Here is a 21,366-nt window from a genome sequence, read left to right as displayed (position 1 = left end):
AGAACCTATTTTAATAGTCATCTGCTGACCTGCTGTCAACACTCTACCAATGAGCTTGACTTTGCAGTGTCACCATATCATGAAAAACAGCCAAACTGTAATTACCAGAAGCCACCTTGACAACGATATAGATCATGTACTTTTTTAAAGCAAAAACACTCTTGAAGGTCTGTTTCTGTGTTCTCCTTCAGGAGGGACAAAAAAAAATTGAATTGCAAAGAATGTCAGCTAAAAAAATCTACTGCTTCAGTAACTCCAAATCTGTTTTAGAAAGCATAAATGGACCATGTTGAGGGTTGGGGGGGGAGGCGAGGGGGACACATAATGACAGGAAGATGAGTTCCATAAAGTATTATATTGCCAATTCCATAAAGTTTCCATATTTTTCATTTATTATTCTCCCAGGAAGTTGTTGTTTTATGGATGCCTTCATAAATCCCAGATACAGTCAGTCAGTAGTTTTAAAATAAATACTTTTTAGAAATAACTACACCTAGAAAAACTGCTAAACCATCTGGTCTTTTTTTCAGAAGAGTCACTTAACACCTCTCACCTTCTGATTTTGATACCTACCTGGCCCTAGGGATGGGTTATAACCCTTAATATCACAGTATCACCCTTGAGCTAGAGTGCCCTACTGCGACTAATTGCTGTGCTTTATTTCTAACCTTGCCTTGCACCTGCTACTCCCCGTGCTTCAATTCCCCCTATATATAATGAGAGTAATGATGTAACTTTGCAAATGCTTTGATACCTACCTCTGAGTGATGTTACAAGGCAGGGGCCAGTGGCTGTAGTTATGGTCAGATTTTAAGGGCACACAACAGACAAATTGCTGAGCATTTTGAAAGAAATATCCCACCAGAATTGATAAACCCTACAGCCTGACTTAATTGTAAGAATGATTTTTCTAGAAGTCCGTCAGCTGGCAGCCTCTCCTACCTCAAACCTTTCAGCCCAGCCTTCCTGGAATTTTTGTGCCAGTTTCCATATTTTCCAACTTCAAGCTCCATTAAAGTTCTTCAGAACAACTAGAGATAACTCAAAGCAAACAACTGGCTAGCCTCATTTTCTTCAAAAAAACTCAGCACGCTCTATCTGGTAGGACTTTGGAAAACAGTTTATTTTCCTTTCTTCCCCATCAAACCCCATTCTATGGCATGGTACACTGCCAACGCCAAACTAATGCAATTACATTGTCTAGATTACCCTTTGTCTTTATTTTTTCCTTCTTCCTTGGCTGTGGGTAGATCTCTCCCCTTCATTACTGCGAGGTAAGGCAGAGCAGTGCTTCCAGGCTTCTGTGCACAGCACCGCACTCCCTCCCGGCCCCCATTTGTTTACGTATGATGCTGGTTTTAAAATTCCTTCAGGTCTCTTTAGCAACAGCTACCATATTCTGGCACTTTCTGACTTGCAGGATAAACTTTTCCAGACACTAAAGTTTCCCCGTTCTGTCAGGTTTTGTCTTCACTCCCTAAGAACCCCGGTACTACGCCAATTACCGTTTCCCACCTCAGGATCAAAACCCAGACTTTTTTATATTTAAACTCCAAATATCACCAATATATACTACCTCGCATTTATTTATTTTCCTGTCTATGACTTCACTGGCCTGATTTTTAACCATTTCAAAGCATTTTTTTGGAAAATAAAATCGAAGGCATTTGCGTTTAATTTTATCCCTTCGTTTAAAAAACAAAAACAAAAAACAACAACCAAACCTCCTGAACGCCGGCTGCGCAGCCGATTCCTCCAACAACTTTACGAGGCTGTTAGGAGTCCTTCAGCCGAGTTTAAAGCAAATTATTGTTCCTTACTGCTCCCGGGGGGAGGAGGTCGCCCAGGGTTTTACCAGCAGCGCGGGTGCCCCAGACCAAACAGCGACCAACCGGGCACCGACCAACACCTCCCTGAGGCGCTTTGGGGACACCAGGACCCCAAAAGACAGCACGGGCAGCCCCAAAATCACCCTCCGAGGGGCCAGGACCTCCCTTCCACGACCCGTTTCTCCTCCCCGCGTCCCGCCTCGCCCAGCCCCGTCGCTAGGAGCTGGCGGCGCAGGCGCCCTGTGAGGGAAGCCGGGCGCCATCATGGGCGTCCCGGGGCTGACGGGCTTCGTGGGCGAGCGCGGGGCGTTCTTCAGCGAGCTGCGGCTGCGGGACAGCAAGCTGGTCATCGACGGCAGCAGCCTCTACCACCGCCTCTGCTTCTCCTCCTCCTCCGCCGCCGAGCTCCGCCGCGGCGGCGACTACGGGGTGCTAGCGGCCACCGTGCGCCGCTTCTTCGGCAGCCTGCGGGCTTGCGGCGTCGCCGCCGTGGTGGTGCTGGACGGGGGGCGAGGCGCTGCCGATCGCAAGCTGCCCACCCTGCGGGACCGTGCTGCCGAGAGGCTGCGGGTTGCCCACGGGCTGTCCCGGGGCCAGGGCGGCTGCCTGCTGCCGCTGCTCGCCCGCCACACCTTTGTGCAGGCGCTGCGCCGGCTGCGCGTCCCCTTCGTGCAGTGCTTCGCCGAGGCTGACCGCGAGATCGCCGCCCTGGCCAGGCGCTGGGGCTGCCCGGTGCTGTCCCTCGACAGCGATTTCTGCGTCTTCGACCTGCCGGGGGGCTACTGCCCGCTCAGCCGCTTCCAGTGGCAGGAGGTGTGCCCCGGCGAGGGGGCACCCGGCTGCTTCATCCCCGCGCTCTGCTTCTCCGCCGACGGCTTCTGCAGCCGCTTTGGCCGCCTGCAGAAGAGCCTGCTGCCGCTCTTCGCTGTCCTCTGTGGGAACGATTACGGCGAGGTGCCGGCCCTGCAGGGCTTCTTCGGCAAGCTGCCTGTCCGGGCTGGCAGCCCCGGGGGGCGGCGAGGCAAGCACGGCTTCATGAGGGGGCTGCTGGAGTGGATGGCGCAGTTTGGGGAGCCCGCCGAGGCTGTAGAGGACGTCGTGAGGCACCTGAAGGCGCAGCGGAGGGAAGAGGTGAGGCAGCTCCTGCACAGCTCCATGGAGGACTACGCGCCGTCCGACGTCAACCTGGAGGACTTCTTCCAGCTGGGGAAGTACGAGAGCGAGGAGGCCAGCAGCTCGGGGTTGCCGCAGTGGGTGCTGGATGGCTTGGCCAAAGGGGAGCTGTCCCCGTTCCTCAGCGATGCCCTGATGCTGAGGAGCACCTTCCTCCACGTTCAGGTGGAGAACATGCAGAGGCCCAGCGCGCACAGCGCGGCGCTGCCCATCCGGCAGGTTATCTACGGGCTGCTCCTCAAGGCAGCTCGCAGCTCGGAAGCTGCTGCTGTGAGCAAGCAGGCCAGCAAGCCTCCAGGCGTGTTTGAATTCGACAGAAGCCAAAAGACGCTTACAAAAACGTTTCTTCAAGCAGCAGCAAACCTACCCGCGCGTTTTTGCGATGATCGTTTTGCTTTGGAGAAATTAACGGAGGTAAATGGTTGGCGCCACAGATCGTGGTTAACAGTGTTTCATGAGTAACAAATAGTTGGGACTCGTGTTTGCCAGCTGGTCACTAAAGGCGATGCCTGAGCCAAACACCTTCAGTAAGTAAATACCCAATGAGCTTGGCTTCTGATAGTTGAGAAGCTACACAGACCTCATTACTTTTTTATTTTCTCCTACTGTACCAAGACAAATTATATGAAAAGCTGGCGTTGAGTACCTATTAGCATTGTCTAAGTTTTCCATTATACACACTCCTTTCATCCTGTGTGTTACGTTAAACTATTTGCTTTTGTCATTTCAGGAGAGAATTCATAGCTTTATGAAATTTAGGTGCAATTCAACACTACAAAACTTAATTTATATTTGACCAAGCTATAGCTATTTCGGATCAAAGTCAGAAACAAAATCTGACACATGCTTTTTACTAAAAATCAACATTTTTTCATCTGTGAACCTTGCAGCTGTCCAGCAGTTCCTCCTGCCACGAGTATGCATCCTGCTAACGTGGTTCCCTGCTGCTTGCCAGACAGAACAGCACCTGAAAAACGCAGCTTGTAATCAAAGGAAGCTTGTACTAGGTTAGTTCTAGTCACCATCAGCAATTCTGTATGTTTAAATTCTAGTGATTAAGACTTTGCAACTCACCCTCTGAATGGGAAATAATATCTTATTCCCAAAGTTGCATAACTGATTTTGTATGCTTTTTTTTTTTTTTTTTTTTTTTTAACTTCTGGAAATACAATCTATGTCTTTTAATACTGCATATAATTAAGTCATATGATCTGTCCACTCTGGCATTCAGATCAGCTGTAACACATCATTGTGTTTTTATCACCTGCTGGTGGCTATTTCATTAAGAACCTGGTCCATCACTGTGATACGGGTTTATTGCTGTTTAAATGAGCAACGTGCAGACATTCAAGAGTTTGAGAAGTCATGGTTTGGGGTTTTAAGAAACTTTAATGACACCTTAATTTGACCCTAGTATGTATCCTCTACCAAATTTGAGTTTCTGCTATTACAACAACTCTCCTCACTAAATAAATGTGAATTATCAGTTCAACAGAAGGTGGCAAGGAGAAAGGTTCCCCTGCATTCAAATCACTCTTGGCAAAACTGATTTCAATTTACTTGCTGTTCAGAGTATCTGTGAAACTTACTCAAATAACTTTTTTTTTTTTTTAAATAGAAAACATGAAGTATTAGCTAGCTTAAACACAAGCTTCTTTGCATTTTGGAAATCAGTTGCAAAAAATAAAGTCTGTTCCCTTATTTTTTCTACTCCACTTTTTTTTTTTTTTTTTCAGGTGCCTATGTCATGCCGTCAGATGCTTTTGCTGGAGACTTTAGGAGTGAAAATGAGTTTCCTAGAATCTTTCCCCAGTCACTTACAGCTTCCTGTTGCTGTAACTTGTTATTGGACACATTGTTCAGAACCAAAAGTAAAATTGCTTCAATTAAAGGCTCTACTTCTAATGATAGTATCCGGAGAACTTGACAGGATAACTAATGATCCAGGTACGTCTCTAAAAAATACAATTTTAGATGTTTAACTACTGTGAAAATCCGTACCGTAACTTGATTTTCCCCATTTATGGTGAGTTGTGCAAATTCAGATGAATTAGCTTTGATTCACGCTATGTCCTGAAGTATCGCATTCTTTGCATTGATACAGAGCAGAGAAGCAGTGCTAACTATGAATTTAACACCCTTAATAGGTAAAACAGTGCTATTCTATCATGTAAAACATTAAATCAAGGACTAAAAGATTAATTAGGTGTAATTAGGCTACAGAAATTTTGTTGACATGCTCATGCATCAGAAAAGATTGACTACTACTGATGCATTCTGATAACTTTTTACTTCTCATGAGTTTTTCTAAAATCAGCTGTACCTAAAAATTGCACAGATCCCTGTTACCTTCCTGTGTACTGAGAAAACTTGAAACAATTTCTGTGCTGACTTAATACTTTCAGGACTATTTATACATAATAGGATGCAAGGTGGCATTTCCTTCAAGAAGTCGTCTTGATGTGATGCCAAAGATTATGCATGCTAGGGTTATTCAGTTTATTTAGGTTCTGAACTATAAAAGCAGGTTGAAAATTGTCGCTACTTGCTTCCCAAGTAGGCTGGAGTGAGATGGCAATTTATTTCTTTTTTTCAAATTAATCCACTCACAGAACAGCACAGTGACTTACCTGACAAGTAGAATTATTGATTTCACAGTTTTAGATTCTTGTGGATATTGATACTTTTGTAACTTTATGTACTTTGAGATTTTAAAACATTACCATGTAGGCTTCCTGAGCTACAACTGGGCGTTTGAGGTTTGTAGACCCTATACATTGCATTTAGCTTTCATACTGTTCACAGCAGAACGTTTGTCTGTCCTTTTCTATTCACAACCTAGATTGCACAGCTTTACACGATGAAGATGACAGTATTGCATATAATCAATTCCTGAAATGGAAGGAAAAGAAATCACAAAGTAAAGACTTCGACTTAGATGCTGCACACAGTTTTTGCCAGTGGCAGTGCTGCCTTCAGATGGGATTGTATCTCAACCAGCTACTCTCCACTCCTCTCTCTGAGCCAGACTTAAGTAGGTAAGGATATTCCAGAGATCTGTTTTCCACATAAGCTCTTAATGAAATCTTTTCATATACTCCTTTGGCCAGTTTGACTATTTTTAGACTCCTTTCTTTAAAGATGGGAATATGGAAAAAAAATACTGATTAGAATAGGTATTCTTTAGGAGCCCACTGTTGAATATAGTATGTAGTTGAGATTTTTTTTTCACTGAACAGCATATTTCTGTACTTCTGCTGAAGTGTGGTTCTAAATGAGAATTCTCTCCTTCCTTTGAACAGGCTTTATAGTGGGACCCTTGTGCACAGTCTGTATCAAGAGCTTAAATCAACACCTTCCGTGGAAAATATGTTTAGTTCATCTCCAAAAATGACTCAGCTTTATCAGGTTTTGTTGAATACAGTGAAGTCAAGTGTATCTCCAGACTTCTTTCAGAAGGTGACAGAGACCAAGTCTGAGTCCCGCAAAAAGAAGAAAGCATCTAAGAAGACAAAGGCCGTCAAGCGTCCCATACCAGAAACTCAGAATTCATGTGATTTTAACAGGTTTGCATCACTTGGAGTGGATGACTGAAAGCATTATTCCTAGAATAATTTCATCTATGAAGATAGAAATTATATTTCAATATGTGACTGTGTTGGAATTTGCTTTGCTGTTTTTTTATACAAGTTCCCATTTTATCTTTACCAAGAAGTCTTCCTTCAGGGATTTAGTATTTTTGTAACTGAGGCTCTTATAAAAGAGGTGCTATATGTAAGTTGTGGTGGTTTCTGTTTCTTTGTGTGTGTGGTTTTGTTTGTTTCTATAAAAGATATTAATCGAAAAGGAGGGTAAAGAAGTCTAGCATTTCAAATCTGGAGTATTTTAAAGGAACTGTCTTCCTGAACATTTATAGTTCACTATCTCTTCATCTCCCTGAACGCTTCTGCCTTTAAAAATGACTTTTTTCAAAGTTTGTGTTTGAGGAACAGTTGTCTACGCTGTTACACGTTTACAACCTTACATATCAGAGCAAAATGGAAATTGACTTTTTAAAAAATAGTGTCTTTACAGGTAGAATATTTGTTTTCATCAGTGAAAACTGATGAAGTTGGTGTTGCATCATTATAGGTAGTGAAGCAGGCTCAGAAGCTTCAGCAGAAGCAGCTATTTTCTCCTTTCCATTTGGCATATGTAAATAACAGTTAAATGCCTACACATGGCATTTACGTATATAAAGTTACATGGTAACAAACTACAGCAGGCTTGCTAATTCGGAGTAATTGTGTACAATCTGCTGTCATTTGCATTAACCTTTCTCTAAGAGCTATACTAAAATTACAGACCTGCTTTAAGTTGCCCCAGTGTACGCTAAGTTCCTTTGTAAACCCTTACTCTCAGTATGCTAATGCTGAAAAAACAGTTAATATACAAAATCCTACATCATCAGTATTTCTCAGTGGGTTTGTATCAGCTAACTTTGCAACACAATTAGTTGCTTTACAGAAATGTTTTTCTTGTAAAACTGATGTTTTCCTGGTGTCTTCCCTATGTGAAATCTACATTTTATTTATTTTTTTTTTCTCAAGACTCAGTACACTATTTCTTACATCCAGGAAAATCATGATTTAATCATTACTCACCAGAATTCAAGTTTGACTCCTGCATCATTTTGTGCTCAATTTTCAGTCCAGCTTATGTAAGCTTTTTCTCACATTTAAACTAGAAGAGAGACCGGTGTGTGAGGAAAACAAGATGAACTCCCCCCCTATCCTCACAGTAATGCGTTCAGGTTAAAGCATTTTTACTCTTAGAGGCATGACACTGCTCTGAAACATGCTTTTTCCACAGACTACAGCAAAGGACATTTTCTTAAATTTTAGTCATCACACATTGCAAAAAAACGTATTTTTATTTGGAAGGTAAGCTATACCTAAGATGGTTGCATCTGCCCCTTTAAAGAGTGTACTTTAGCACTCCAGTTATGGTAGCAGAAAAAGAGCACTTGACTTGCTTCTAAAGGGGAAAGAGAAGAAAATTCATAGCCACAGATTACATGTCCTTCAGGCTGTTCTTGCATCTGACAGTCATTGTTACCTAGGTAGTGTTCTTGCATGTAGAATGATCACAAACTGACAAATTAAAAAGTAAAATTAGCTAGCTGGAATAACCAAGGCAACACATGCCTTTGCTCAGTGTGATCAGGAGCACTTGTACTAATAATGAAAAATATTCCAGGCATGAAGAAATCCACTAAAAGTCATGGCGCACCAAGAACTGAGTACAAAGCTTCTCTAAAGGTCTTGTGCTACCAACAGAATTAGGTGACACAATCTTTACTGCCATGGAAGATAACATTGTAGTTACTCTATGGTCTCAATAGATGTAGAGACTGTTCTTGTTAAAAATTAAGTCCTTGTCCAAGTAGGTGACACAGACTAGCAGAGACCACTATCACAAAGGCTTTCCTGAAGTGCTACTTCATTTTACATAGAAATAAACATGCAACAGAAAGTAATCCACCACCAAGGCAAATGAACTATTTCACAATGATTTTTAAGTAACTCAATCAAGGAAAAAGTGTTTTACAGAGTTCTAGTCACGAACAACCATAATGTTTCTGATTCAGAACTGTAACACTAGTGCTTAAGTATCAGATGCTGTTAATACTTACTGTTGCAAGTTTTGTAGGGCACTCAGTACATAACGGATGTATCAAAATGCAAAGAATATGACAGGTTGTCGCTCACTTGAAGTTTAACTAGGGCAAGTTCCAGGCAAGGATGAAAACTAACAAGCTGACCCTTGCTCAAATTTCAGAAGTCCTAAATTTGAGGGAAAAACCCCAAACCCAACACCTTCTAAAAAGGAAACATTGAAGTATACAGTATGAAGACCTATGAATAAGCCTGGGGAAAAACAAAATAAAACTTCACTTTCTTTAAGCTCATTACTATACGCTGTAATAAGTGTTTTCTACAGGGAAGTAACTCATTAGACCTTATGAACTACAGGAGTGCTCTCATAGAGCTGAGTCTTAATACTGCCATAATAAAGTCAATGAGAAAATACATTTACAACATCTTTCAATTCATAGGAAAACTATTTTTGAGATACAGCCCAAGATGGTAGGTAACTGAAATAGTAGGTAATAAATAACATTTCTTCCAGTACAGAACTGCTACTTACTATATTACCAGCAGATGGCACTCATACTCAACCACACAGCAAGTCAGGAGCACTTTACAAGCCCTTTCTAAGTAGCCTATTTGCACATTTCCACCAGGTGACTTTACTGAAGTTGAAAGGGGTTAAATTTAAGTTCTTGATTTTAGTGATTTAAGAGTTAAATCCTTCAAATCATTACCATCTCATGTGTTTCATTTTCCCAAGCTTGTAGTTCCTTATGGTTTTTATAATCAACACTAATTGTCCCATTTCAAGTAAGCTTTAAATAAGAAAATGCAGGTATGTTTGATTCCACTTTGTTACTGCTCTAAGGGAGATCTTCACTGGTCCAACTGCCATGCTGGGAGAACACCAGAAAGCAAATTCTTGAATTAGTTCTGAAGTAAAAACTCAAATGTTTCATTTTTTCATCAAAAGGCTGCTGTGATCACATGGCATTTTGGGAATACCTTTGGGACTGCTGACTTGGTGATTACGGATTACCCCACTGGAAACATGTTCTAAGTGCAGAAGTCAGCAGCTCTTTGCTCCTGGTAAAATGAAATATGCCTCAATGGAAATACCATTTCTGGATACTGAAGAAAATTAGCCAGTCTAGGATCACTATTCAAAGTTTATTTAAACTGAAAACCTATAATGACTCAAGAAATAAAACTGAAGCAATCTTTCCCTGAGAGAAAAACATCCCCAAACAATAAAAGGCTCTTGCTAGTTAAAACTTAGATGTTCTCTATTCCATGCTTTAATAAGAGAAACTAAATTCCTTGGTTGCTATTTTCACACCCCATAAATGCTTCGAAATTTTTGAGGAAAAAAAAAAAATCACTATTGACTGAATTGCTCTGAAGAACATCTCCAAGCTTGGTGGTAACAATCAGGAATGGATCTAAAAAACAGCAATGGAATTCAGACAGCTGGTCCAGGCATTTCTTACAAATAATGAGGTTGAGCTCGTTACTGTTTCATCTTCCAGAGGAAAACAGCAAAATTGCCTTTGGCATATTTAAAGTGAATTACATGCAATTAAGCTTATCCTTCAAGAAGGCAGAATTGTTCTTCAGTAAACACAATTATATATCTTGTCTACACTGACATACCTTATTCAGAAAGTGAGACGACTTTGTGCTGCTTCATAAAATTTGTTTGAAGACTAGGCAATAAGAATTCTTTGTTAAAAGAACAAATCATTATTCATCTGCACTTCTCTACATATCTGGATTTCTAGGATTTTAATACCAAATGCAGAGCTGTACTTTCTCAAAACCCAGGCTGGCACAAGAGATTCTTCATCAGCATGCATTGTCATAGTTTTTATTATGTCTTTACCGGAATCTGAAGACTTCTAAATATTCTATTAAGGAGCTTTTAAATGTTCTGAAATTGCATTGAAATACTGAATGCATTAGTACTACGGCTTCACTTGTCAAAGACACTCCAACAGGAAGAACATTGACGAATTTGTTCAACTTTTGATAGGCAGAGCTGCTGGAAATTAGACTTGTGCTTGAAGAGAAGAGCATTTCTGTATGAAGTCATCTTGTTTGAGCCCTATTAGCTTGGTGGTTCACATAGCAGCCTGCAGAAGAGCTGAATGCCATACGCTACAGTCTTTCCCCTTACACTGTTAGGTCTCCTGCACATTGGTAGTTCAGGTAATATGTGCACATTCAGCAGGCCCAGGGTCAGCCAGAGCAATGGCTGAATTGCGTGCATACAGCAGACTCAGTAGTTTCTGTATAGCAAATGAACTAATTTCCTGTGTGCTGCCACACTTCTGACCAAGTCTACAAATCTCCAGGGGGAAAAAATAAATAACTTATCAGCAGAGAGATTCGTATAACACTTTCCAGTGTTATTTCCAGTGCCTTTCTTTTTCATGAACTCTCCAGATTTTGAGCGAGGCAGATGGGGCAAGCCACAAAGAAATGTGCAAAAATATCCTGGTTGGTGCCCGTTTAAAATCCCTCATTAACGGTTGAGACAGGATGACCATCTTCTGACAGCACGTCCCCCAGCTAATACCAAGACAAAACACTATTTTCAGGCTTCAGTGTGAAAAGCTGTGTATCCACACACTGAAACAAAAGATCCACCATTCCATCGCCAACTCCCCCTAGAAATCTTGCACATCCTCTTTTCAAGATTCCCTGGGTGACTGATCCTTGCATTTTTCCTCAGGAGGATAAGGAGTCCTATTCTAAAGACACTGATGACACCACCTTCAAGTCTATTTTGAGGGAGAAAACTCTAATTGCTGAATATTAAGAGTATTTAGGCATTATCGTATATGAAAAACTAATTTTAACATATCAAGACATCAATCTACTATAACACTTTTCCAGCCACAAAAAAGGCATTCTGAAGGTTAAAATTTTAAGTTACTCTAAAAGCAAACAGTTTATTTTTATGATGGGAAGAAGAAAGAACAGGAGGGGCACAAAAGGAAAAAATAAGCTTCTTTCAAACAAGGGTGGGATTTTTTGCCATTAGAGTGAGAATGAGTGCATTCCTTTTCTAATTTAGTATACTAAAAATATTTCAATAATAGTACTTACTTATAACCACTGAAGTGTTCTGGCATTTGTAAGCTAAAATGGAACAAAATGTGAAATAAAGCTAGCATCTGAAATGATCAAAACAAGCCTGACAATCTGGTGTAAATGCCAGTTTCTTTTAAAGCAAAGAGACACCACACTTTTAAGAAAAGCAAACATTTACTTCAAATTGCAGTATAGGCTTTTCAATCACAGAAAAAGAAAAGAAAAACAGTGATCCGACAGCGGTCACATCCTGTGCAAAAGAACTCAGGATACAAAAAAACTGTAGCACAAGGTACTTGAGCCGCTTACACATTGCAGGATAAAGTAAATAAATACAGTAGCTAGAATATGGCACTCTTGTGACAGACTCTAAACCCAGTGGAATGCCTCTGAAATATTTTTTTTTTATCCTTGTATTAGTAGCAAAGTCCCACCACCATAAAAGTAAAATAGTACAATGTTTTAAATAAAAACAAACTAAAATATATATATCTAAGAGAAGAATTTTACACAGTTATATCTCTTAAGTGCAGAAAATGGGAGTTGGGCTTAGATCTTTCTTTAAATTAAATCCCCCCCACACAAAATCCTGTTCAATCTCAAAAGTAAATTGGTTTGAGGAAAAACGTTACCAAAGTTGCATAATTTCATTTGTTACTCCCACAGCTGGAAGTTAAGTTCTGAACAGTCTTGAAACATGAATGTTCATCATTAGCCAGTGAAACAAAGGACTTGTCAAAAGCCCTCAGGATTTCTTAATCCTCCAAATATTGTTTTGCTTTCTCCTACATCTTTAGACAGCAATCCCTAAGTTTGCAAACAAAAAGAATGCAATATGCATCATACATCAAGAAAAGACGAAGTCGACGAAGAAGAACTTCCACGTTTCTGGATCTTTTCCTTGCTTCTTTCAAACTTCTTTATGATCTCAGTCACTATGCACACAGAGGAAGTGAGCCCCAGAAGAAACAATAAATCTAGAAGAGATAATTAGCCTTTTTAAAAGTTGCTACTTAAAGATTAGGACAGATTCACAAAAGAATATGACTTACAAGACCTTCAAATTACCTCCCTATTAAGTAATTTGAGGTATTGCTTCACAGTAAAGTGAAGCAAGAACCAATTTTTGCAGAACTATGCATGTTATTTGTCTGGTTTATGCACAAATCACAAGGACATGCGCAATATTTGAAACTTTTGGAATATTTCATAGCTATTTTTATTAATACCTATGAAAGCAAAGAATCCTAAGCAACATAACTACTTTATACTGAAAAAATACTTAGATTCTCAGAAGTGACATCACAATAAAAAGGCAAAGAATTATGTAAAACTTGTATTTCATAGCAATAATTTATCTTTAGCTCCAGAAAACAGCAACAGCAGTAAACATAAGTCTTACTGAGGCCAACAGCACTAAGTATGTATTTAAATAGCTTCTTAAAAGCCTCATAGCTTTTTACTCTACAAAAATGCAGTTGATTTAATAAAGCATAAGATTTTAAAATTTTTTTCCAAAGTCTATGCTTCATTTTACCCACATCAATACTCATACTAAAAACCTTAAAATACACAAGCACTTCAGAAACCTTAGAATGCGATCATCTGTCTTGTGTATAATACGTATTTAATCATGATTTCCAAACAAAGGATCTAAAAGGATTTTTCCCCCCCCCTCTTAAAACAGGTCAGCAGGATTTGTATTCCTGCTGTATGCAAGTAGGCAGAAAGAACTCTCAGAGAATCACAGAATGATAGAGGTTAGAAGAGACCCTTAAGATAACCAAGTCCAACCACCAGCCTACTAGTACCAAGTCCACCAATAAACCACGTCCCTAAATGCCATGCCCACAACCATCAGCCAATGCACTTACAAATTAATCCTTAATACACAGTTTTTAAAAATAAACTGTTCTTACCCAAGATGCTCAGGCTTTCTGTTTGGAAAACCTTCTGAAGTGGAGGAAAGTAAATGACCAGTAACTGCCCCATTATAGATCCAAGGACAGCATAGCAAAACATTTTGTTACTACAAAGTCCAATCTCAAAGACGGATTTTGTCTGTAAAATAAACAATATATCACACCACATGTGTAAATTCCATTGTCTAGACAAGAAAAATATTCATAACTACAGTGTTTTCATCTGGACTTTCACAGAAATGTAAAAATATATTGTTGACCTTGAAGATAATCTACAACAAGTTCTTGAGAGGCTAGTTTCATGGTAAACTGAATGCGTATCTTGTCTTCACAGTCAATGATCTGTTTATTGAGCTCACTTTTCTGCAAGTACAGTGCATTAGAAGGTGCACACAATACTAGAAGGACGTGTTTTCTGACTTTCATATCAGAAAACAGACTGCCAATTAGCATAAGTGCAATAGTATGTATTTTCTTCAACTAGCATAAAGTTTCAGACCTTTATTCCTTAGAGCAAAAATATAAACAGAAAGAATGGTTTAAGCCACTTTCATTAAAGTTACAAGTTAAAAAAAAAAAAAAAAAAAAAAAAAAGCTTCAGATTCTGAAAAAGTTGCTGAACTGACAGGATTTTCAGGAAAGAAAAAAACAAGCCTATGTAGCAATACAAAGGACTGCCACACTTCAGATTTTAATAGAATTTCCTTGCACCTGTGAGGACAGCAGCATTACAACCAGTTCTGCATCGTAAATTAAGGAAATTAACACTTACCTGTGATTTAAGAAATCCTACATAGTATTATTATTATTATTATTATTTAATTATTTTTAACTCCAAAGCTTAATAGTACATGTAAACTAAGTCTGCAGGATAACATTTGAAACAAAGACAGCAAGATCCTCCTCAGAAGAAAAATACTGCTTTTGTAAATACTGTGTAAATGGCAATACAAATCACTTACCTGAGATCTAGAACTCAATGCATTGAACATATCAAAAAATACAAAACAGGTGAAAGTCATGGTTGTATCCCGAGGTGTTATTACATTGTCTCGTAACTGCCAACAAAAAATAGCATGTTTCAGCATGCTTTAGTTTAAACCCGCAACAACAAAGTGTAGTTAATGCAATAATTCAAGTTTGACTAGCTAATACATGAACGCAAAAACAATTGTTTGCCCCCAAGCTGATTTTAATAAATCATACAGCAAGAATTGGACACCTGTAATTTAAAAGAATTTGTAATCCTAAACTGTAATTAAATGAAGACTCTTAACAAACATCTATGTGAGCAGATGGAATACCAAGAATTCTAGGCAGGCACTACAAGAAGTTTAAAAAAAAGAAAACAAAACACAAAACTTTCTTCTCTACATGGAAAAGAAAGGCAAATAGCTGTTTCATAATAGCCTGGCTATAAGACTTCTTACAATTAACGCCCATTTGAGTTTTCCAAAAGCTTTCCAAATATGTTTAGGTCCTGAAAAAGTCCATGGTAAAACAGATTGGGGAATAGAACTGTATTCCTCATTTCAACTACTGCTTTGAAATTCATCCCCTTCAATTTTCATTATTATTAAACAAGTATGGATAAATCTTACAACAAAGTTCATGCAAATTACAAATCCCATCTGCTAGGATAAAAACGACTTTTAAAAATGTTTGCTACTACTTTAAGTTTTATGTTTTTGTCATACCTCTCTCCAGAAGACGAACAGTGTTCCACACACAATAATTATTGATGAAACCAGTATTTTAACGATCAGGTTTTTAGTTAAAATGCTGTCCTTCAGATTTCTCGGAGGCTTCTGAATAACATCTTTATCCACAGGCTCCACTCCAAGACTTAAAATTGAAACAACAACTTAGATTTTTATAATCACAGAAATAATTAATTGATTTCATATAAAGGCTAGATTTTACAAGTTAAAAAAAAATAAAATCATCTTCTCTGTACAGCCTACGAATCACATAATTCAAACAAGCATTTGTGATTTTTCACCTTCAAAGCACTGAGTTATAAATGTTAGTAACAGGTAATACTCTAACACTGCAGTTTGAAAGTCTAAAATGTGATATCAGACATTATCAAAATTAGTAGATGTCAATTTTTAAAGGAATTTGCTATATCAGTAATGACCCTCATTTCTGCTACCTTAATCAGCCTAACTAAGGGATCCCCTACTATCTATCTGCAGTGAAGAGTCAGAGGAAGGACACAGAGAGACGCCAGTATCCTGCAATCAGGTTCCACAGACATATCCATGCTGTGACCCCAACCAAGCATTGTTAGCTATTAAAGCAAACCAAAATAACGAACACTGAACTCTAATATTTGCAGTATAGTGCTAAGAAAAATGTTTGCTATGTTTCAGAAAAATATCACTGAAGCCTAACACTTCACAGAATTTCTTCTACAAACAACCCTTTTCCTTGTTGAAATAAACGGGACCACAGACCTCTAACAGAGTTTAAAGTAAAGGTAAGTAATTACTTACCTTTGAGCTGGAGGTCCATCCATAATAATATTAATCCATAAGATCTGCATGGCATTGAGAGGATTAGGAAAGTTCATTAATGTAGCCAGTGAGATTAAAGTCAATGCTGCTATACTCCTGTTGAAAGAATCCATTTTTATGACTGTCAGCACAGAACATTTCTGAAGATCCACTGATAACTGCTTTGTAAGCAAAACTTCACATATTTAAGAGTAGATATAGATTTTGACAAATTAAATCACAATTGACATAACCCTAACTTTAAAAGGCTAGTATAGTTGGAAGGGACCTTCAGAGATCAAATCCAACTGCCTGGCCACTTCAGAGATACCCAGAAGTTAAGGCTTGTTACTGAGGACATTGTCCAAATGCCTCTTGAACATTGACAGGCTTTGGGCACCAACCACCTCACTAGGAAGCCCATGACAGTGTTTGACCACCCTCACAGTAAAAAATTTTTTCTTAATATCCAGTTTGAACCTCTCCAGCACAGCTTTGCGCCCTTTCTGATTATCCTGTCATTGTTTACTAGGGAGAAGAAATTAGCACCTAACTTTGCTTCCCCTTCCTCAGGAAGCTGTAGAGAGCAGTGAGGTCACCTTTGAGACTTCTTTTCTGCAAACTAAACAGACCAAATGTCCTCAGCCTCTCCTCATAGGACATGCCTTCCAGCCCTTTTACTAACTTTGTTGCCATCCTCCAGACGTGTTCAAGTATCATAAAATCCTTTTTATATTGCAGAGCCCAGAACTGCATGCAATATTCGAGGTATGGCCACACCAACGCTAAATATAGTGGGAGAATCACCTCTTCTGACCTGTTGGCTATGCTGTGTTTCGTGCACTCTAACGTGTAGTTTGCCTTCCTGGCTGCCAGGGCACACTGCTGGCTCACGCTGAGCCTGCTCTTGACCAGTATGCTCAGATCCCTTCCACTGATCTCCCAGTCTGTACCTCTGTCAGGCATTCCTGTGTCCCAGGTGCAGAACCCGGCATTTTCCCTTGCTGAATTTCATAGTACGAAAGGGATGAATTCATTTAGAATCTGTAGTTAAAATGGTGTTCTAGCAATTAAAAGACAGCACGTTCATGTCTTAAAAACCTCCCAAACATTAAAATGGCATTCCAGATTAACACTTTCCTTCAACTAATTGATTTTTTCACTATGGAACTGGGTCCTATACTTTTATTGCACATGAAGTAGAACTTCTAAACATGGTTTTGAAAAGCAAACTTCTTAGACACTTTTGATATAAACACAACCAGACTGTGCACCTGTCACCAGTTTGACAAATCAATCAAAGCACACTACTCAGACTCCCTAAAAATACTCACACCACTGCTCATTAGCAAATGAGGAAGCTAGGCAGAAGACTGAAAATAGATTAGCTGTTTACAAACTTGGTATCAGAAACCTCTCTAAACAAGTTATGCACTAATCGGTTTCAGCACGAGATTAAATGTTTTCATATCCAACAAGAAGTGAGCAAAGCTTACAATAATTCTGTATTTGGCACTCTACTGAACCCTCATATGCTCTCCCTACAAAGAGAGGCAGAAAAAAGGGTAACTCATTCATGAGAAACCTAAGGCTACTATTCCCAAGGCTAGCAGGCATGCACACTTCCCTAAAATATCTATGCTTCTTGATTTTTCAGAAGCAGACTAAATCTCCTACCAGTTCAGGACACCATACAAGATGGAAAGTATGCAACTCTTCTTACAGTTTATAGGCAAATTTTAAGAGGTTGGTGATGTATATTTTCTGTGGATTTTCTTTGATAGATTTTTTTTTTTGGTTTTGTTTTTAATTTTTAAAACTTTGGTCAACCACTCCTAAAATGGCTTCAAAAAAGTTCACTAACAACACAGTGAAGAAGAAAACCACTTTCCTGAATCCTAATTCAATAAGATAGACTCAATACATTTTGAAGTGAAGCTTCGTAAACTCATCTTATATGCAGATAATGCAGGCAGCACCACAGATCCATAGGGATCCTTATATGCAAAAAAAGGAAGTCAGTTTCACAGAACTCACTCCACAAAGCAGTATATGGATTACACAGAAACTGACCTCCCGTTTCCCTCATTTTCTCTGGTTGATATACATCTTCTGGTTAAGGAGGGAACTACCCACTTCTCCTTTAAACGAGCCCTAAGGCAGAGCTATCCTGTTATTCTTCATCCCCTGTTACTGACTTTTCACATCTTAATAGGAAGAACAAAGTTAGAGGTCTCTTTGTTGCACTATTTTCTGGTTCTTTAAAAATGAAACAGGCCATGAAGGGCAAAACACTGAAAATTCAGTCCTGGAAATCTTTTGCAGTTATGACCACTGGTATTTCCAGTGCAGTGTATCAGCATACTATGTAAAATCTAAAATGTTCGTGTGAATTTATACAGCATCTGCTTCACGATGTAGTTAGAACCATCCGATATCAAAGATGTTTTAGACTTACGTGCTCAGCTGAAATCTAACAAAATTTTTTATGTTATTATAAATTCCTTTACCCTCTTCAATTGCAGACCTGCAATTAAAAACCAAAGATTACACCACTTGACAAATAAGGCTACTGCCAAAAAGCTTAAAACAAACCAAAAAAGTTTGTCATTTCTGTTATTTTAATCAGAAATGCAAGTGTCAAGAAACAACTGGAGTTGACGTTCTTTACCTTTACAGTCATTGTACTTCACTATAAGATCAAACACAATGGTTCTTATTCTGGCCTGCTTAACTAAACTTTCAAAATTAAATGTCAATACTAAAATTTCCCCCTTGTGTTTTAAAATACACCACCTTCCCTGATGAGGCCTTCTGAGTCAAGGTAGATAATTTAAAAAGAAACAAAACAAACATAACACACACACTTTACAAAAATCATAGAAATACATCATGATTTCAGAAGACCATGTATTCTTACTGCACCAGAATGAAATTCATACAAGCCATCTTTTTAACCTCTACCATATGTCACAACTTGTCTAACAAATTGAGAATTACAGCAGTAATGAGTGATTTCTAATACAGAGGCCAAGTATACTCTACTGCAAAAAAACACTCTTTCATTCACTAGGGAAAGTTTCATTAAAACTGCATAGCACAATGTATCTACATAAATGCCACCTACATTATTGTCTGAAAATCATCATCCACGAGGATCATATCTGCTGCCTCTTTACAAACATCTGTTCCAGTTTGTCCCATTGCTACACCAATATCTGCAGCCTTCAGAGCAACAGCATCATTCACTCCATCTCCTGTCATAGCTACTACTGCGCCATTATTTTGCAGGGACTAAAGAAAGGAAAAAGAATTTAGATAGTGCTATACAACTGTTCTAGACACAAGCATTTAGCTGTTTCCCCCCCTGTTTTTTATAATTCCATTATAAAATCCTAAAAAAAAAAATAAAAACGTATGTTTGTATCGTGATGGATTTTTTTATACAAGATTTTAGGTTAAATTTTAGTTCATATATTCACACAATCTAGATTTGAAAGTATATAAAAGCTGCATTTAAGAGAAAACAGAGCTATAGAGAGAATGATACTATATTTATATGTTAATGTTATCATCCTCTGATAATTCTCAAAAATATTCCAACAGTCTCATAATGTTTTACTTCCTTCTCTTTATTGTTGCTTTTCCAATTGTTATACTGAGCATGTCACTCTTTGTTAGCTTTGTTTCTAAGCTTCTGAACAGAAGCGTTACCTCAGACATGACTTGAACTTCATGCCCTTTTATCCTGTTCTGAGAAGTAGCAGAAATATGGCTCTCAAGTTCTTATAGTCAACTCAACTGCAATGTGACACAGTCTCAGCTCCCAACATACAGGAAAGCTGATGTTGACTCCCAGCAGTTGCATATCCTTTGTGGACATTATATACTTTTTCAAGTAATATTTTCAAATACACTTCACTTTCAAACCATTCATATTTCTGGTCTCATCTAGACACACTGCACCACAATGTAGTTTAAGAGAAGACACTACAAACAGTACCAGTAGTCGCTGTCCAGCACTCTAGTCTCTACTGAGACATACCTTTATAATTTTTAATTTATGTCGGGGACTGGCTCTGTAAAATACAGCAACCTGTTAAAAGCACAACAAAGAAGCAGTGAGAATTTGAGAAATTTCAAGACTTGTGCTGCATACTATAAACTATAAAGCTAGAGGATAAAAATATTATCTAAGGTGAACTACGCTCTCATTAGCTTTGAGGTTGAAGCATCAGTGAAATGTATTTTGATTAGATCGAAACCATTAATTTAAGAGAAGACTCAAAGCGTGTCCCGGTAAACAAAACTGGTGCTACTTAGTTCAAGATAGAATTTGGAGTTTAAAAACCCTCTGAAAGGGTGAAACAACTGAGTTAAAATGGCTTGCTATCATCTTTCCTGGCTAAATTCACACAGACAACTGCCATGCTAACTCAGCAAACAGTGCTGCTTTTCTTGTCAGCACTAGTGGCAAGCTACTCAGGAAATTTTAATTTTACTATTTTATGTGGCATAGCATGAACACATTGAAGTTTTAATGCTAAATAACAAAGATTCTAGCTTCGAAGGAATTATTATTTTTCAGCATTATTTTGATCCCTGGCCTAGTCTAAATTGAAGTTTGAGTAAGTGGAATTCAGTTTTCAATGAAAATCCATAATGATAACACTCACATGTACTCTTCCTTTTCAAGAGGCAGGATAAGTTAGATTTCTCAGCAGACGCATTAGACCGTACACAGATATCAACCTTATTGTTTGTTTTTACTTAATTCTTAATAAGATTTTAAATATGTGCCTGAAAACAAATTGTGTCCGAGGTCAAACATGCAAAAATTAAATTTGTTGCTCTTTCTAGTTACTTAATGTGAACAGCCTGTAAGAACAAGCATTACTAAATAAATCAGATATTATCTGCCATGCAATTCTTTTCTTTTTTTTTCCAAATTTGTTTTTTGAGACTCACCAACAACAGACACAAAGCTTTCAAGTTAATGTGCTCACACCATATGCACACTTCTTGATTGTAAATACCAGCTTTTAGCTTAGTTGCATCACTCAAGCATGATGCAGTCTAATTTTGCACTCTTTTGCAAACAGAACGGTGTTTTGATGCATAAATTTTGCAAGAGACAATCTTGAATTACATTTATTATGACTTTATATTTGCAACAATGATGTTGGTTAATGCATTTATTTATTTTATAAGTAAA

The 21,366-nt window shown here is 38.6% G+C and overlaps 3 protein-coding genes across 7 annotated transcripts in view; 1 reads left to right on the top strand and 2 right to left on the bottom strand.

Annotated features, from left to right (window-relative positions):
* NEK11 (NIMA related kinase 11) overlaps window positions 1-1,863 on the bottom strand; it is a 104,012-nt gene extending 102,149 nt beyond the window's left edge. The window contains exon 1 of the mRNA XM_084511733.1: window positions 1,725-1,863. The gene's annotated coding sequence lies outside the window, so the exon portion shown is untranslated. The remainder of the gene's footprint in view (window positions 1-1,724) is intronic.
* Window positions 1,864-2,089: 226 nt separating this feature from the next.
* ASTE1 (asteroid homolog 1) lies at window positions 2,090-6,780 on the top strand. The gene is made up of 4 exons (XM_084511724.1): window positions 2,090-3,416; window positions 4,739-4,949; window positions 5,845-6,040; window positions 6,305-6,780. The coding sequence occupies exons 1-4, from the start codon at window positions 2,094-2,096 to the stop codon at window positions 6,594-6,596; spliced, it is 2,022 nt and encodes a 673-aa protein (XP_084367850.1). The 5' UTR covers window positions 2,090-2,093; the 3' UTR covers window positions 6,597-6,780.
* Window positions 6,781-11,886: 5,106 nt separating this feature from the next.
* Window positions 11,887-21,366, bottom strand: part of ATP2C1 (ATPase secretory pathway Ca2+ transporting 1) — a 49,895-nt gene continuing 40,415 nt past the window's right edge. For all 5 annotated transcript variants that reach the window (XM_084511720.1, XM_084511717.1, XM_084511721.1 and 2 more), the window contains 8 exons: window positions 20,197-20,247; window positions 19,279-19,445; window positions 18,610-18,678; window positions 16,152-16,268; window positions 15,351-15,498; window positions 14,616-14,711; window positions 13,651-13,792; window positions 11,887-12,708 (listed from right to left, as the gene is read on the bottom strand). In XM_084511720.1, coding sequence (XP_084367846.1) covers window positions 12,572-12,708; window positions 13,651-13,792; window positions 14,616-14,711; window positions 15,351-15,498; window positions 16,152-16,268; window positions 18,610-18,678; window positions 19,279-19,445; window positions 20,197-20,247 — 927 coding nt within the window. In that variant the 3' untranslated portion in view covers window positions 11,887-12,571. The remainder of the gene's footprint in view (window positions 12,709-13,650; window positions 13,793-14,615; window positions 14,712-15,350; window positions 15,499-16,151; window positions 16,269-18,609; window positions 18,679-19,278; window positions 19,446-20,196; window positions 20,248-21,366) is intronic.

Source organism: Aythya ferina (assembly GCF_964211825.1).
Source record: "Aythya ferina genome assembly, chromosome: 2".
Taxonomy (NCBI): domain Eukaryota; kingdom Metazoa; phylum Chordata; class Aves; order Anseriformes; family Anatidae; genus Aythya; species Aythya ferina.
The sequence above is the reverse complement of the archived record's forward strand: the minus strand, read 5'-3'. Positions and strand labels throughout refer to the sequence as shown.